At 40.0% G+C, this 17,806-nt stretch overlaps 2 protein-coding genes across 2 annotated transcripts in view; both read left to right on the forward strand.

The window, feature by feature from the left end:
- LOC122562188 (archaemetzincin-2) overlaps positions 1-11,609 on the forward strand; it is a 111,064-nt gene extending 99,455 nt beyond the window's left edge. The window contains exon 8 of the mRNA XM_043714841.1: positions 11,491-11,609. The gene's annotated coding sequence lies outside the window, so the exon portion shown is untranslated. The remainder of the gene's footprint in view (positions 1-11,490) is intronic.
- Positions 11,567-17,806, forward strand: part of arsg (arylsulfatase G) — a 61,302-nt gene continuing 55,062 nt past the window's right edge. Inside the window, exon 1 of the mRNA XM_043714831.1 lies at positions 11,567-11,787. Coding sequence (XP_043570766.1) covers positions 11,567-11,787 — 221 coding nt within the window. The remainder of the gene's footprint in view (positions 11,788-17,806) is intronic.

A 17,806-nucleotide genomic window follows, 5' to 3' on the forward strand; every position in this document is an offset into this window, starting at 1 on the left:
TGCTGTATAATTCTATGGCTCTGCCATTACGGGCAACATATCTTTAATACAGCTGGAACAGCTGTGTGGAAGATATGTCATAAATCTCATCCCTTTGAAGTATCACTTGAATAAAATAAGACTAAAACAGTGATCAATGATTTTCAAAGTTTTCTTGCTTTGCTCTTTATTGCGATTTCCTGGCGCATCCACAGTCTTCAAACTCTAAAATTTGGGACATGCCAGTGTCAAATGTAAGCCAAAACAACTTTATATCTGTAAACATCCGGAGAAAATTATGCCAAAGAGGATATGCACTGCTAAACTAATTGTGGTTTTTAGGCTTTTTGTAGCTCAGTAGATGGTCTCAAAGAATGGATTAGTGGTGCTGGAAGAGCACAGCAGTTCAGGCAGCATCCAAGGAGCAGCGAAATCGACGTTTCAGGCAAAAGCCCTTCATCAGGAATAAAGGCAGAGAGCCTGAAGTGTGGCGAGATAAGCTAGAGGAGGGTGGGGGTGGGGAGAAAGTAGCATAGAGCACAATAGGTGAGTGGGGGAGGGGATGAAGGTGATAGGTCAGGGAGGAGAGGGTGGAGTGGATAGGTGGAAAAGGAGATAGGCAGGTAGGAAGAGCTTCAGGACAGAGGAAATGACCTGGGAGTTGCAGTGGGAGAGGGACTCCCTGAGATTCTTGTAGAGAGAGGAGGAAAACTTCTTCAAGGGATGATTTTGAAGTATTTTTGGACTCTGGCAAGGTCTTGCTTCTTATAATTATTGTTAAATCCAAAAGCGAATTCTCCTCAACCTAAACCTCAGTGGTGTGTATCAGTATGTCCACATTTAAAAGCTAAGGCTATTGCTAGAAATAGCTGTGTTAAAACTTGAAAGTGAAATTTAATGTAATAACTTTGTAATTATGCTCGTTTCCACTGTGGTAGTTTCTGTCTATGATAACCACGTACAATTTAATTGCAGTTTCATGAGATCACGCAATGATATGTGAATTTCACTGAGGTCTTAATGTAATTACATATACATAATTTTGTTTTGAGTTCCTTCTAACTCTTAAGTGTGGGGCAGGCAGTATTTTTCTGAGTTACTCCATGCTGGGTTGTTCTATATTCAAGAAGAAGAGAAACAAGAAAGAAAAGCTTGTTTTTATGTTGTGCCTTTGATTACCTGAAGGCTCCCCAAAGTACTTTACAACCAGTGAAGTAATTTTGAATGCACTGACTCTTGTATTGTAGGAAATGCAACAGCCAATTTGCATCCAAGTTCCATAAAGCAAAATAATCATGGCTAAGGTTTTTTTCACATTGATTGAGAGATGTATATTGTTCAGGAGATTGGGGATATCTCCCCTGATGTTCTTTAAATAGTGCACTGAGATCATTTATACGCCCTTTAGTGCATCAAGGTCTTGATTTAACCACTTAGCCAAAACATGGCTTTTTCAACATTGCAGTATTTTCTTAGTGCCAAACTATAGCCAGGATTTTGTGGTCAAATGAGTACAGTGGGTTCTGCTATAACGTGGTAGTTGTGTTCTCATTCAATCCCGTGTTATAAGAGAATCGTGTAATAGTAGCACTATTTAAACTAATGGGGCTGGAATCGCATTATAACCAATACACACTTCAAACGTTTGTGCTTTAGAAAGAGTGTTCCCATTTCATCAATTGTGTTATAACAAATTTGTGTTAATGAGACGTGCATTACAGCAGAATGATCTGTACAATATACAGCTGTAATTACTTAGTCTTTGTTCTGCATAGAACCAGAGAAACTATTCAAATAAAACTCCATAGCCAACCCCAATCCACTGTAGTGAGGGTGCAAAGGAAGTTGGGCAGCATGGTGGCTCAGTGGTTAGCACTGCTCCCTCATGGTGTGAAGGACTTGTCTTCGATTCCAACCTTGGGTGATGACTGTGTGGAATTTGTATGTTCTGCAGAGGTTTCTGCTGGGTGGTCCAGTTTCTTCCCACAGTATGACAATGTACAGGTTAGGTGGATTGGCCATGCTAGATTGTCCTTGGTGCAGGCTAGGTGGATTAGCCATGGTAAAGATAGGGTAGGTCTGGGTGGGATGCCTTTTGGAGGGATGATGTGGACTTGATGCCAAATGACCTGCTTCCACACTGCAGGGATTCCAGTCTCTTCCAGCCAAAATAATATCCCACTCTTGAAGGATCTCCTTCATTCTATATGCCAAATATTCTGTGTCTGACCTTTTTCAATATTGTGGTGTCCATTCTACTGTCACTTTGGCAGTTTGCTTATCTGGGAAGTGAAATATGTGAATTGCCAGTTTCCAGACATCGTTCCACCCTGTATCCTAAATCTAATTTTAAAAAGAGGAGTACACCTGTACTGGGTATATGCTAACACTCAACACTCTTCCTGTGTGTGTGAAGATGTCTTGGATTCCATGAGTGATAAAATCTATCAGCCTGTCCCCTTGGGCACCAGTGAGATACATTGATCAGGGCAAAGCTGAATCTGCAACAAGATTGCAATGCTTCTGTACTATGGACAAAAGAAGAGCACATTAATGAATTTTCCCTCATGGTCAGTAGATGCTGATCACAGAGTAATACTTGAAACTATGTCAAGAGGGGGCTAGCAAGTACTGTGAGTTAGAATTGATTTTTCACTTATACATCTGATTGAGGTGTTGCAAGACTACCTGCTAAATATAACTGTGTTTCAGTTTTGGCGCTCTCTCTGAAACATTTAATGGAACTCGCGCCCAGCACTGGATTGCTTCCAATTTGGTTCTAATTTGTTCACTCAAATAAGTGGCAAAATGGTTAGAATAAAATTGAAAATGCTAGAAATACAGTAAAATAGTCCGAGCAAGTTTGAAAAAAGCTACAGTACAAAGTGATTTGCATGTGTCCAATCTACCATCCAAAAGAAAGAGAAACATTTTCTCGGATTCTCTAATTGTCCTGTTCCCTCACTCTATTTCATTTTTTATACCAGCTGACACTTGACCAAAAAAAAATCTGTCCCACACAGTAACAAGCAAGCAACTTTTGAATTCAAGCAAGTCACTCTTGCCTTCTTTATTCTTTTAACCATTGTAGTTTTTCTTCTTTCATATTTCCCTTTCTACCCTATTAAAAGGGTTCTGGGTGTTCCCTAGAAAGGGTACGCATTCAAAAGGTAACCAGACTCTTCTTCTATAAAGGCTGGCCTGCATATTTGCATCAACAAGCTTCATTTGTGTTGTTTTTAAGAGACAGTGAGAAGAGCTTTCAAAGGCACTTCACTTGTGGTCAGATATTAATATTAATAAGATTAGTACCAAGCTAGAAAAAAAACGATAGTAAAGAGTATGTCTAAAATCTTCATAATGAGTGAGTTTTAAAGATGATCTTAAAGAGGGAAGCATGATGTGGTGAGATTCAGAGAGGATTTGAAGCTGAAACAAGTGGAGGCATAGTTAGAAAAATGAGGCTGAAGTAAGGGGAAAATTTACAAGCACCCTTAGTTATTTTTGTTGTTTATAATGATACATAATATCACAAATGAACAAGTATGTAAGGGGAAAGGTTGAACAAGTTTTTCTCTTGGGATTGGAACAAAAGTGCATTGTTAAGGCAATGTAGAAGAAGCTTTGATGTGCATTTACATTATATTTGCCAGATTTTATTGACTGCACTTCTCTTGATATGCTTTAATCAGAATTGTATCTCTTGCCTTCGTACTGTAATAATAAAAGAAGGACATTAATGCCATTATAAAATCATCATTTAGGTGCTACATTTATTTTTCTGGTCTCTTGAATTCCAATTGCAAGGAGATCATGGGAAATATTTTTTTTTGTCTCGCCCCTAGTTTTCAATAGAATGTACTCCATGATCATGCAATAAATACTGAATTATTAAATTGCTTATTTTGCATTCAAATACAATCACCCATGACATTCGCTATATCGAATGGCTGAGGAGTGAAAGTTTTGGAACATAGTGAAGATTTTTATAGAACCATAAACGCATGGAATACTTTCAAAATGAAAAGTGTTTGTGCTGCCTCTGAATGCCTGAAATGCATTCTGTGGTACTAAAACCCCTTGCTTCATTAGACAGAAGATTTACATACATAAAGTTTAAAAATTAGAAAAAGAAAAATTGCTAATTGACTGGATTAACATAATTAATAGTAAACTGCACTCAAAGCAAATAATCCATTTGCAAAACATCAACAAATGCCGTTAAATAAAAAGTGCTGATCCTTTAAAATAATTTTTGATGAAGTAATGGAGAGGGTTGATAAGGGTACTAAAGTTAATGTGTATACTGTATATGGACTTTTAAAATGGATTTGACAAAGTGCCCAAATAGACTTGTTGGCAATATTTATGCCTATAAATTAGAGCGGGGTTGAGCAAACAGTTAAGCTGGCAAACTACTTAAATTTCGACCTGTTGAAGGCTGCACACCTCAATTACCTTTCATTAACAGATACCATTAAAATCTGTTATGGCTTTTATTGTATAAAGAACCATTAATGCCTTTTACAATTAATCTGTTCAGAGATGTTATGAAACACCTCTGGAGCAGGAGTGTCTTGAATCCAGGCCCCTGGCCTACAGATAGAAACACTACCACTCTGCCACAACAGCGTTCTTCTAAACTTAACAAAAATAACAAACTCATAACAAACTCACTAATATCCGAATAAACATAATCCATGTTAACCTACCGGTAAATCTTCTCTCAGCTACTGGTATTATTATACCACGATTAAAATTGTTTTCTTAACAACTTCTGTAAAAGTTTGTGGAAAAAAAGATTCAGGCAGTCAGAAACTTTCTGTAAGTCTAATTTGAGCAATTGGAGATAAGAAGTGGGGGAGATCATAGTTTGGTGATATTATTACTAGACTATTAATCGAGCACACCAGGTAAGGAGGTGGGGTCCCAGCTTCAAGTCCTGCCATGGCAATTTGAATTCAATAAAAATATCAATTAAGTGTCTAATAATGACCAGGAGACTATTGACAATTGTCAGAAAAAGTCCTATCCGGTTCACTAATGTCCTTGAGGGAAAGAAACTGCTGTCCTTATATGATCTGTTCTATGGGATTCCAGACCCATAGCAATGTGATTGACTCTTATCTGTCCACTGGGCAGTTAGGGATGGAAAATAAATGCTGGCCTAGCTAGGTATGCCTATATCCTGTTAATGAATAGTATACTATTGAATAGCATACTAGGTGCTGCACATTGGGGGATTAAATGTTAAGGAAAAGTATAAACTATGGCAGGACTGTGAACAGCATTGTTGTACAGAGGGATGTTGGAGTTCAAATCCATAGCTCTTTCAAAGTGGCCACGCAAGTAGATAGGGTGATAAAGAAGGCATATGGCATGCTTGCCTTTATTGGTTGGGGAACTGATGACAAGAGTCAGGACGTCAAGTTGCAGCTTTATAAAACGTTGGTTAGGCCACACTTAGAGTACAGTGTTCAATTTTGGTCACCACATTACAAGAAGGATGTGGACAGTTTGGAAAGAGTGCAGAAAAGGTTTATCAAGATGCTTCCCGGATTAGAGGGTATGAAATATAAGGAGAAGTTAGAGAAACTGGGGTTGTTTTCCCTGGAGTGGCAGAGGCAAAAAGGAGACTTGATAGAAATCTATAAAATTATGAGATGCATAAATAGAGTTGATTGTTAGAATCTTTTTTTTCCAGAGTTGAAATGTCCAAAACTAGTGGACATCCATTTAAGGTTGGAGGGGGAACGTTCAAAGGAGATGTGAGAGGCAGGTTCTTTTACACAGAGAGTGGTAGGAGTATGGAATGCATTGCGAGGGGTGGTGGTGGAGGCAGAGAAGATAGGGGCATTTAAGAGACTGTTTGATAATATGCAAGGAATGGGGGTATATGGACCAAGGGCAGGCAGAAGGGATTAGTTTAATTTGGTATCATGTTCGGGACAGTATCATGGGTCAAGGAACCTGTTCCTGTGCTGTACAGTTCTATGTTCTATGTTCTAACATTGAAACATTTCAGCTTGTCTGAGGAATCCTGGCTGGTGAATTGGGAAGAGCTGGAGGCCAAAGTCTCAGCTCACCTAGGCAGCTGGACAGGACTGCTCCGAGTGCTATTTAAAAGGAACCGATTCTGCTCTTAAATCATGTAGTGACCTTCATATTGTGGTACTGGCTGGTCCCTTTGACCTCTCTTCTTGGTTTTGTCACCAGAATCCAGAGGATGTTGACTAATTTCTTCTGAGACAAAAACATGCACTGGGTCATGGCACAGGTTCTGAGTCTCCCCATAGAGGAGGATGGTCACTCGCTGGTGTGACTCTGCACCCAGGTGGTGACTTTCAGCTTCAGACCCTGCAGCAATACATTTACATCCAGCCTTTTCCCAGATGCCATGTCCTGGTGGGCAGCATATTTCTTCTGCTGGATTTGCAGCTATCAATTACAATATGCAGCCCTGGTTTTTAGACTGCGAGGGTCTTCACGTTTCCTTCAGAACGCAGCCTTTTTTTTTAACCAAGACCTGATCGATATCTGGAACATGGTCAACTCGCATAGGGTCTTGTTATCATCAGGAATAGCAGCAGTCAGGAAGCCACAAGTCAAAACCCACACCTCCACCGTCCCGGGTTCAAGTGGCTGGTGGAGGGGAGGGCCCTTTGGCTGCGGGGGAGACCAGAGTTGGGGATGTACTGGGTGGTGGAGGCCTGGGCTGCTTGTTGAGTGGACATCGAGCTCGCGGCCAATGTCATCCATTGTCAGTAAATGGCGGTGCTTGGGCCCAACGTCGTGCACCAGTTGGAAGATGCTCAGCTGTGCAGTGGAATTCCTGCTCGTATGGAATTTCACATTGGCCCCAAGGCCAATTGGCCCCAGGAGCCCATGCCCACAACCTGAGCCACCTTTTTGGTATGTGTAGTGCGTCTTTCCTCCTCACAAAGAGACTTTCTTTTTGTGTAGGCTGTTGCTGCACACCATCCTTGACTCCTTTGTCCACTGCCTGGACACTCCCTGGCATGCTTATTTGCTGCCGGGTGGCCAGGATCCCCAGTGAAAAGCTTTCTATGCAGGATGCCTCCCGTTTCCCTTGGGGCCTTGGGTGGAGGGTATTGCATGCAGCAGTCCCTTATAATCACAGATTGAGTCGGTTCACAGACTCCTGGTTCAACTGTTTAATTTGCAGTGCTTGGAGTCTGTGGACGATGAGTGTGGGCAATTTCACACCCTTTCTAGCTGTTTGAGAAATCTTTTGTTTTGTTTTTGGTTGCATTTCTGCCCTACATGCCTGATCTTTGAGCATCTGGTGTGGAGGGGTGTAGCCAGATCGGAGGAGCTCCTTGTGGGTCCGCCCCTGGGCCTGGTCAGGTTGGCTACAGACCCGTCCAGGCAGCGGGCTGTGTAGGGGATCATCTCTGCTGTCTGTCTGCCCCTCTTCTACGGTTACGTTCAAGCTTAGGTGTCATTGGAGAGGGAGCACACGATGTCGATGCCTTTAGAGAGCGGTTAGCACCATAGTGTTTTATTTCTCCCTCCAACTCCATTTTCATTTAATCTCTTCCATCTTGGGTATAGAACAGATTTACAACGATGTTGCCAGGGTTTGAGTTATATAAGGAGAAAGAAGGGCTGAAGAATCCTGAATCCTGAAGAAGGGCTTATGCCCGAAACGTCGATTCTCCTGTTCCCTAGATGCTGCCTGACCTGCTGCGCTTTTCCAGCAACACATTTTCAGCTTTGAGTTATATGAATAGGCTGTGGACTTCTTTCACTGGAGTGTCGGTGGCTGAGAGGTGACCTTGTAAAGATTTATAAAATCATGAGGAGCATAGATAAGGTGAACAGCCAAGGTCTTATCCCAAGGATGGGGGAGTCTGAAACTGGAGGGCATAGATTTAAGGTGAGAAGGGAAAGATTTAAAAGGGATCTGAGGGGCAACTTTTTCACATAGAGGGTGGTACTTGTATATGGAATGAGCTACCAGAGGAAGTGATGGAGGTGGGTATTATTACAACATTTAAAAGACATTTAGACAGGTACATGAATAGAAAAGGTTTAGAGGGATATGTGCCAAAAGCAGCCAAGTGGGACTAGTTCAGTTTAGGAAGCCAGGTCAGCATGGACGTGTTGGACTGAAGGATCTGTTTCTGTGCTGTATGACTCTATGAGTGTCCCTATATCCCTCTCACTCTTGATGATTTGCATTGCCCATAAAGGGCTTTGTACGTAAATTTCTAATTGGCTACATGAGTGATTACTGGTGGTGGTTAATAGTTAAATATTTTAAAAAAAAGGTTGTGGTGATTTGGTGGGAAAGCCGTTCGGTGTGTGAGTTAACACTTCTACGTATATAATAAAAAGCAGACCAAAGGGTAGAACTCCAGTGGCACAGTGGTATCGCTCCTATCTCTAAGCCAGGAGATCTGAATTCAAGTTCTACCTGTTTCAGAGTTGTGTAATAACAGTGCTAAACAGATTGATAAGAAAATATCACTATAAAGCAAACACAGTGAGCTTTTGTGGTGATTTCCTGGTGGTGGTTAGTAGTTTAAAAACAACAAAAAAAATTCTTTGTGATTTGGTGATTGAAAAAGATAGTCAGTTGTGTATAGGAACACTTCTGGATAGGAACAAAAGAAATAAAAGAAAGACCAGAGGGATCTTGTGGTGCAGTGGAAGTATCCCTACCATTGATCCAGGAGGCCTGGGTTCAAGTCCTACCTGTTCCTGAGCTGTGTAATAAACAGTTCTGAACAGATTGATTAGAAAATATCACTATAAAGCAAATACAGTGGGCTTTTGTGGTGCAGTGGTAGTGTCCTACGGCTGAATCAGGGGATCTGGGTTCAAGTCCTACCTCCTCCTATTGTGTCTCAGGAAATGTTGATTATAAAATATGTATAAAGCAGACCCAGGGATGGGTCTGCAGGACTGTCTCATCTCAGTTCCAAAGCAATCCCTCATCAAAAATCTGTTGAATTTAATTAAGAAAGACATCTGTTCACATATCTATATTGATCAAAATAGCACAAGAATCTTCTGGATATGAGTTTGAACTTTGGAATGTTCCTTTAGTTGGCAGAGCTAGAGAACCTAGGAGCAGTACTGATTTTTCTTTGGCAGTCAAGTGTTAACAGTTGGATGTATGTTTACATACAAACTTCAAATTGTATCGTGAAATGTTTCTACACTTCCTTTACAAGGTAAACACAGCTTTTCTATCCATCTCAGGAAAAAAAATTAGAAGTCCATTCTTTTTTTGAATATTCAGCTTTCATCATCTGCCTTTCTTTTTTGGTGGGCTCATTCCAAATTTGGATTAGGTTTTGAAGAAGATATAAATGGCACAATTCAAGCAGAACTATAAACTGCGATCTCAATGCCTCAGTCTTTTCCAGCAGGCTTGAATTCAGTCTTTTTAGTGATGTAGCCATGTTTCCAAGACTACGTACTATTGAATTTCATTTGTTTTCCAGCGTGGCTTTTTTTAATATCAGATTTGTTTTTGTTAGTTTTTATAGTAGTGGCTTGTTCCATGCCTTTTCAGAAATCAGTATTAAATTCCATGGAACTTGGATTAAATACTCTTCTTGTTGTTATTCGAAATAAAGTGCATCAAATTATATCTTTTCATTGGGTCCTGCTTGTCACTAATAAATAATCAGTTATTGCATTTGATCTAATTTCCACATTCCAACTTTATTGCTTCCTTGATCAGCACTGGGTTCAATGCTGCTAACATATTTTGTCATTCCTAGAACTGAAGTGCAATCAAAAATGTCTGCAATTCACAAGCTTGAACTGCTAAGATTTCTTATATATCTCCAGAAATGTTGGCCAAGCATGGTAGAAGCTAACACAGGGAGTGGGACCATGGGAAATAATGCACTTTATAGATAGTAAATTGATTCTTATTGATGTTTCCGGTTAATAATTTTATGTAGCTGGCCACTTGGCACCTATTCACTTTAATATTTAATTGTAATTTTGTTATGGTGCCTAATTTTACAGTAGTCAAACAATGTAACCTTTGTTGAGTATTTATTTATATATCTTTAGACCACAGAGGCTGTAAAGTTTGGCTGGCAGTACTGTTTACTTTGGTGCTCAGGATGTCTGATGTTCGTGTAAAGAATTGGGGGAATGGAGTTTTAGGGAGTGGATGTGCTTCCAGCGTAATTCCCCACTATCAGGAAAAGTGATAGAACAGATTTGTGATGCTCATTCGCAATTATGCAGAGTCGACAGGTTGTAAGCTCAATCAGTGTCTAATCATGAATTGAAGCATAGTTTATCATGTTATACCTCGCAGTATCTGTTAACCTGTTAACAGGGTATTTGAAATCCAGACTGCAGAACCCAATTGCTTCAGCAGCATTCATACGACTGTTTAACTTAGCCATGGCATTTGCATCACCTTTCCAGGTTTCCTGATCATTGACAGAGTAATCTTTGCGTGTACGAGACAGTCACTTCAGCTTCCAGATACAAATTTCTGCCGTGCAAGACATGGGCACTGGCTATCAACAAGAATCAGTCTAACCACTTACTTGTGACATATTAGCATTATTGAAAGCCCCAGCCTTTACATCCTGGATCACAACCAATCAGAAATTGGACTGGTCACAAAGTTATTTTGGTTTGAGAGCAGATTGGAAATTTAAAACTTCTGTGGATAGTATAAGAAAAACAGAGTAAATTGGTCAAAGTAATTGTATGCGCAAACTCTATTTGGACCTTTTCATTTCCCAGATGCTTAAACAATTTGGACATGCGCAGACGTTTGGGAACAGAGAGATCCAGGGTGTATTTTAATAAATCTTTAAAAACAGGGTTATAGATGGAAAAAAATGCAAATGTGATTTTATATAATGAAGAACTAAATTAAGAACCAAGAGGATAGTGATACATAAAAACCAAAAGAACTGCGGATGCTATAAATCAGAAACAAAAACAGAAATTGCTGGAAAAGCTCAACAGGTCTGGCAGTATCTGTGGAGAGAAATCAGAGAGTTAACATTTCAGGTCTGGTGACCCTTCCTAGGAACCGGATAATGATTTATCTGTGGAAGATACTGGTGAGGCATCATTTGAAGTGATATGTACTTTTTTTTGGGCACTGCATTTTTACACGATTTTGGAGCCTTTGAGAGATCTGGAAAATAATGTGACTAGATTTGTGGAACAGCGGAGATTGAAAGAAAAGTTTGAAAAGGTTTAAGAGAATAAATAGCAAAAGATTATATCAGTGTTTATCGAATTGCTAACAAAGCAGTCATAAATCTGAGGTTGATAATACAACCGTAAAGAGAGGGGTTTAGAAGACATATTTACTTCATAGATGCTTCTATCCATTACATCTTGTGATTATTGAAGCCAAGTTAGTATTAGTATTTAAAGGAGAATTAGTTAATCTAAAGGAAATGTAATATAACAGATATTAATGGTGTTGATAAGCCTACGTTCTGTGCTGAAATTTTGATTGCTTTGCAAATTTTGACATTGTTACAGTAAAGACAAGACAACAATGGATGGAGACAAGGTTTAGGCAATACCAGAAGACACATTCATCCAGATTTATAAGAGCATGGGAGTTTTCTCTATGATGGCATTCTTCACTGCTGCGTTCATCAGTGGATTTCTTTATTTCAACATTGACTTCAGTACAGCTCCTGCTGGTGCCTCTTCAGGAAAGCCAAATTTCATCATAATCCTGGCTGATGACATTGGATGGGGTGATCTTGGTGCAAACTGGCCATTGACTACTGAGACACCAAATTTGGACATGATGGCAAAGGAGGGAATGAGGTATTCATATTCACAAAAATCTCTAACCATTTGGTCTGTATTTTTCGATGTTTCTTTTTATTTTTTGAACTAATTTTAAACTCTTTACCTTATTTAATTTTTTTTTTATCTTACTTCAGTAAAGAGAGCTTTTAATTCAGTTGGTCTTCCATAACTCAGAAGTTTGATATGATTTATTTTTCTGTCAGTATAATTACAGCAATGGAATTAAAGTCTTATTTGCAGATACTTGGTATATATAATATTGTAGCTCAAGTGGTCTGGGTAAACAAGAATCCTGAATCTCTTAAGTCTGTGTTCTATTAATCATGATTTTATGTTGGACATTAATGCTGTTTTAGGTCTGATAGTGTGAATTTCAGTGCGTGGTTTGGTGCATGTTGTTGAAGTGTTCATGTTAATGAACTCCCATTGACAGCTCCAGGTATTCTCTCAGACCATGGATAGGTAAATGTAAACATTTTTAATCTGTTTTATAAACCTAACTGCAAAAAAGAAATAGCCTTTGCACAATAATGTGTTGATAATGATTTTCAATAAGCATAGTGTTAAAGTTTTAGACAGATTTCTCTTTACATTCAGTAACCTCCATTACAAAAGAAAATATGATTACCTAAATGTTTACAGAAAACCTATACAATAAGTAAATAACTTAAGGCATATTACTAAAGGTGATGGAAATCATGAGGATAAGAAAATTACCTGAATGCTCGTAGTATTCATAACAAAGCAGATGAATTAACAGCACAAATCATCATGAATGATTATGATGTGGTAAGCATCACTTAGACGTGGTTGCAGGGGGTTCAGGACTGGCAGTTAAACATTCAAGGATTTACAACTTACCGAAAAGGCAGGGAGGTGGGCAGAGGGGGGGCTGGTTACCTTGTTAGTTAAGAATAAAATTAAATTTATGGCACTGTATGACAGAGAGTTAGATGATGTGGAGTCTGTGTGAGTGGAGTTGAGGAACCACAAAGGCAAAAAAAACCATAATGGGAGTTATTTACAGACCTCCCAGCAGTGGTCAGGTAGGGGTGCAAGACATACCAGGAAATAGATAAGTCATGGTAAGGTCATGGTGATCATGGGGGACTTCAATATGCAAATGGACTGGGTGAATAATGTTGCCGGTAGATCTAAAGAAAGGGAATTCACGGAATGCTTACAGGATGGCTTTTTGGAACAGCTTGTAATGGAGCCCTCAAGGGAGCAGGCTATTCGGGACTTAGTGCTATGTAATGAGCCAGACTTTATAAAAGATCTTAAAGTCAGGGAACACTTAAGAGGCAGCGATCATAATATTGTAGAATTCAGTCTGCAGTTTGAAAGAGAGAAGGCAAAATTGGATATAATGGTATTACAGTTAAATAGAGGTAATTACAGGGGCATGAAAGAAGAAGTAATGAAAATCGGCTGGAAGCAGAGCCTAATGGGGAAGACAGTAGAGCAACAATGGCAGGAATTTCTGGGTGTACTTGAGAACACAGTACAGAAGTTCATTAAATATGAAGGTAAGCTAGCCAGTAATATTAGAAATGATAGTAAAAGTTTCTTTCAATACATAAGAAACAAACGAGATGCAAAAGTAGAGATTGGGCTGCTCCAAATTGATGCAGGAAGGCTAGAGATGGGAGATAAGGAAATAGCTGAAGCACTTAATAAGTACTTTGTGTCAGTCTTCACAGTGGAAGAGATGAGTAATTTCCCAACAATTAAAGAGAGTCAAGGGGCAGAGTTGAATATGGTAGCCATTATAAAAGAGAAAGTATTTGAAAAGCTAAAAGGTCTAAAAATTGATAAATTCCTGGCCCGGAAGTGCTACATCCGAGAGTTCTGAGGGAAGTGGCTGAAGAAATAGCAGAGGCTTTCTTTGCAATCTTTCAAAAATCACTGGAATCAGGGTAAGTCCCAGATGATTGGAAAATAGCTGTTGTAACCTCCTTGTTCAAGAAAGGATCAAGACAAAAGATGGAAAATTATAGGCCGATTGACTTAACCTTGGTTGTAGGTAAACTTCTAAAATTCATCATTAAGGATGAGATTTCTAAATTCTTGGAAGTGCAGAGTCGGATTAGAACAAGTCAGCATGGATTTAATAAAGGGAGGTCGTGCCTGACAAACCTGTTAGAATTCTTTGAAGTGGTAACAAGTAGTTTAGACCAGGGAAACCCAGTGAATGTTATCTACTAGACTTCCAAAAGGTCTTTGATAAAGTGCCTCATGGGAGACTGCTGAGTAAGGTGAGGGCCCATGGTGTTCGAGGTGAGCTACTTGCATGGATTGAGGATTGGCAGTCTGACAGAAGTCAGAAAGTTGGGATAAAAGGTTCTTTTTCAGAATGGCAGCTAGTGACAAGTGGTGTCCCGCAGGGTTCAGTGTTGGGGCTGTAGCTGCTCACTTTATATATTAATGATCTGGACGAAGGGACTTGTGGCATTCTGGTGAAGTTCGCCAATGATGCGAAGTTAGGTGGACAGGCAGGTAGTACTGAGGAGATTGGGAGGCTACAGAAAGATTTAGACAGTTTTGGAGAGTGGCCCAAGAAATGGTTGATGAAATTCAATGTGAGCAAATGCGAGGTCTTGCGCTTTGGAAAAAAGAATAAAAGCATGGACTATTTTATAAATGGTGAGAAAATTCATAAAGCCAAAGTACAAAGGGATCTCGGAGTGCTAGTACAGGATTCTCTAAAGGTTGACTTGCAGGTTGAGTCTGTGGTTAAGAAAGCAAATGTAATGTTGTCATTTATCTCAAGAGGTTTGGAATGTAGAAGTAGTGATGTGTTACTGAGACTTTATAAAGCTCTGGTTAGGCCCCATTTTTGTCCAGTTTTGGGCCCCACACCTCAGGGAGAACATTCTGGCACTGGAGCGAGTCCAGCGGAGATTCATACGATGAACAGCTGAGGAACCTGGGATTGTATTCATTAGAGTTTAGAAGATTGAGGGGAGATCTAATAGAAACTTACAAGATAATTCATGGCTGAGAAAGGGTGGACACTGTGAAATTGTTTCAGGTGGGGATACTAGGACCTGTGGGCACAGCCTTAGAATTAGAAGGGGGTCAATTTAGAATGATGTGGAATGCAGTGGAGGCCAGGACGTTAAATGTCTTCAAGTCAAAGATTCATAAATTCTTAATCTCGCAAGGAATTAAGGAATACAGGGAGAGTGGCGTTGAAATGCCCATCAGCCATGATTGAATGGTGGAGTGGACTCAATGGGCCGAATGGCCTTAATTCCACTCCTATTTCTTATGGTTTTTGGTCTTAAGAGAAAAGTGAAAACAAAGTATCAGCAGCAGAGGATTTGAATTAACAACTGAGCCTTGAATTATCTTGTCTGCTTTTCAGAGATCATTCAGCCTGTTACTACACTGTGTGTCTGTTTTGGGGGTAGTACATTTTCTTTCAAACATCCTGCACCACTGTCTTATGAGGGTCTCTACTCACGACATACCTTTTGGCCTTAACCACTCCTTTGTGGATGCACTTGAGAACCATGAACTGCGATTAGCTGCTTCTAATCCCTCCTGATACAGCTGATCTTTGAAATAATCTTTTATTTGTGCCGATTTTCTATTTAAACTTAGTGTTCCCCTTTACTGGCCGCAACATTGTTAAGGCTGAGTTAGCATTTCTTTCCTTCCAATGATGTTATTCCTCCCAGAGGCAGGAGCCCTATCAGTAGTGTTGCAAACATATCATGTTCTGAGAGCTCAAGGAGGAAAAGATTGTGTTGTGGTACTGGAGTCGTGAGAGTCTTTGGCAGTTCTATCACTTCACTAACATATCAATTAAAGCAAATTCTCTTGGCTGCCAGATCTTGTCCCTGTGTAAATCATTTTATCCATAGGGGCAGCATGGTGGCTCAGTGGTTAGCACTGCTGCCTCACAGCACCAGGGTCTCAGGTTCGATTCCAGCCTCTGGCAACTGGCTGTGTGGAGTTTGCACATTCTCCCCATGCCTGCATGGGTTTCCTACGGGTGCTCCAGTTTCCTCCCACAGTCCAAAAATGTGCAGGTCATGTGAATTGGCCATGCTAAATTGTCCATAGTGTTAGGTGCTCCATTCAGAGGGAAATGGGTCTGATGGGTTACTCTTCGGAGGGTTAGTGTGGACTGGTTGGGCTGAAGGGCCTGTTTCCACACTGTAGGGAATCTAATCTAATCTTTCCCTGCAGCCATAAATGTACTATCACGTGCAAAAATTCTATAATTGTGATAGGTATGTTTTGACATTTGCTTCTGGTATTCTTAATGAAGTAGGGAAGGAGGATGGGACGCGGCATCCATTCTGTCAAAGCAAGGATAGCATGGATTACAATGGCTCATCAGCACCTCGAGTTTTGAGGCTGAAAAGACACAAAAGATTACATAGAAAAGTGCATATACCCTTGCACCTTTAAATTTTCACTGTTTCCTGTAGTACGCTAAGAATTTGAGGGGCTGCAGTAAAGTACAGTTCAACCAAGGAGCTGGAGAGTCAAGTAACCAATGGAAATGTGGAACTCTCCAAACTGGAGAAACATACTTCCAATTGAATAAACATATGTGTTCAGTATTATTTTTGTCTTGTTGGCAGTGTGATGAATATATATTTAAATCCATTCTTGTGCTTTCCAGAGATGCAGTTGCAGGTGCCTGTTTGCTGTTGTGTTCCCTTTGAAGTTGCTTAATTTTAAGATGAGCCTAATCTTTTTACAGCTATGTCCTAAGGATTGGTTGCAAGCAGCATTTGTCCATTTTGAATGATCAGCCATTTGTGGAAGCTTGGTGGGAGATAGCAAAAATGGAAACGTACTTGTCCATGCTAAGATTAACATGCTATATGGTCCTTCCAGAAGAACTTCCAAGATTTGAAGAAATTGTGCTCGTATTTTAGTAAAGTTAGATCACATGGGATTCAGGATGAGCTTGCCAATTGGATACAAAATTGGCCTTATGGTGGGAGACAGAGAGTGGTGATGGAGGGTTGTTTTTTGGATTGGAGGCCTGTGATCATCGGTGTTCCATAGGCATCGGTACTGGGTCCAGTTTTGTTTGTCATTTATGTAATTGGTTTGGATGAGAATAGAGGAGGCTTGGTTGGTAAGTTCATGAATGGCACTAAAATTGGTGGTATAATAGATGGTGAAGAAGGTCATCTATGATTACAAAGAGATCTTGATCAATTGTGTCAATGGGCTGAGGAGTGGCAGATGGTGTTTAGTTTGGATAAATGTGAGGGATTGCATATTATATTGGTGGGGCCTCTTCTGGAGTACTGTGTGCAGTTCTGGTTGCCCTGTTATTGGAAGAATATTATTAAGCTGGAGGGGGTTCAGAAAAAATTTACCAGAATGGAAGGTTTGAGATATAAAAATAAACTGGAGTGTAGGAGGTTAAGGGGTGATCTTTAAGGTTTATAAAATCGTGAGGAACATAAGTAAGGTGAATGATAACACCCAAAGATAGGTGTTATCTAGGCAGCATGTTGTTAAGGTGAGAGGAGAAAGTTAAAATGAACATGAGGGGCAGCTTTTTTACACGGAGTGTGATTTGTGTGTGTGCTAGAGGAAGTGGTGAAGGTAGGTACAGTAGCAATGTTTAAAAGACATTTGAATAAGTTCATGAATGGGAAAGGTTTGGAGGGATATGGGCCAAGTGAAGGACTAGTTTAGTTTGAGAACATAGTCAGCATGGACTGGTTGGACCGAAGTGTCTATTTCCATGCTGTGTGACTCAATGCCTTGACTAGTTGAGAGTGTGGTACTGAACTGATCTCCAGCATCTGCAGTCCTCACTTTCTCCTATGCCTTTATTATGGTAAAAACAATGACTGCAGATGCTGGAAACCAGAGTCTAGATTAGAGAGGTGCTGGAAAAGCACAGCAGTTCAGGCAGCATCCAAGGAGCAGTAAAATCCTGACAGTTACTCCTGACTTTTAACACCTGTGTTTTCCTTATTTAGTCAACACTTGTTGAGTTGAGTAAGGGTTTTTGCCCGAAACGTCAATTTTACTGCTCCTTGGATGC

The sequence above is a fragment of the Chiloscyllium plagiosum genome, chromosome 24 (genome assembly GCF_004010195.1).
Source record: "Chiloscyllium plagiosum isolate BGI_BamShark_2017 chromosome 24, ASM401019v2, whole genome shotgun sequence".
Taxonomy (NCBI): Eukaryota; Metazoa; Chordata; class Chondrichthyes; order Orectolobiformes; family Hemiscylliidae; genus Chiloscyllium; species Chiloscyllium plagiosum.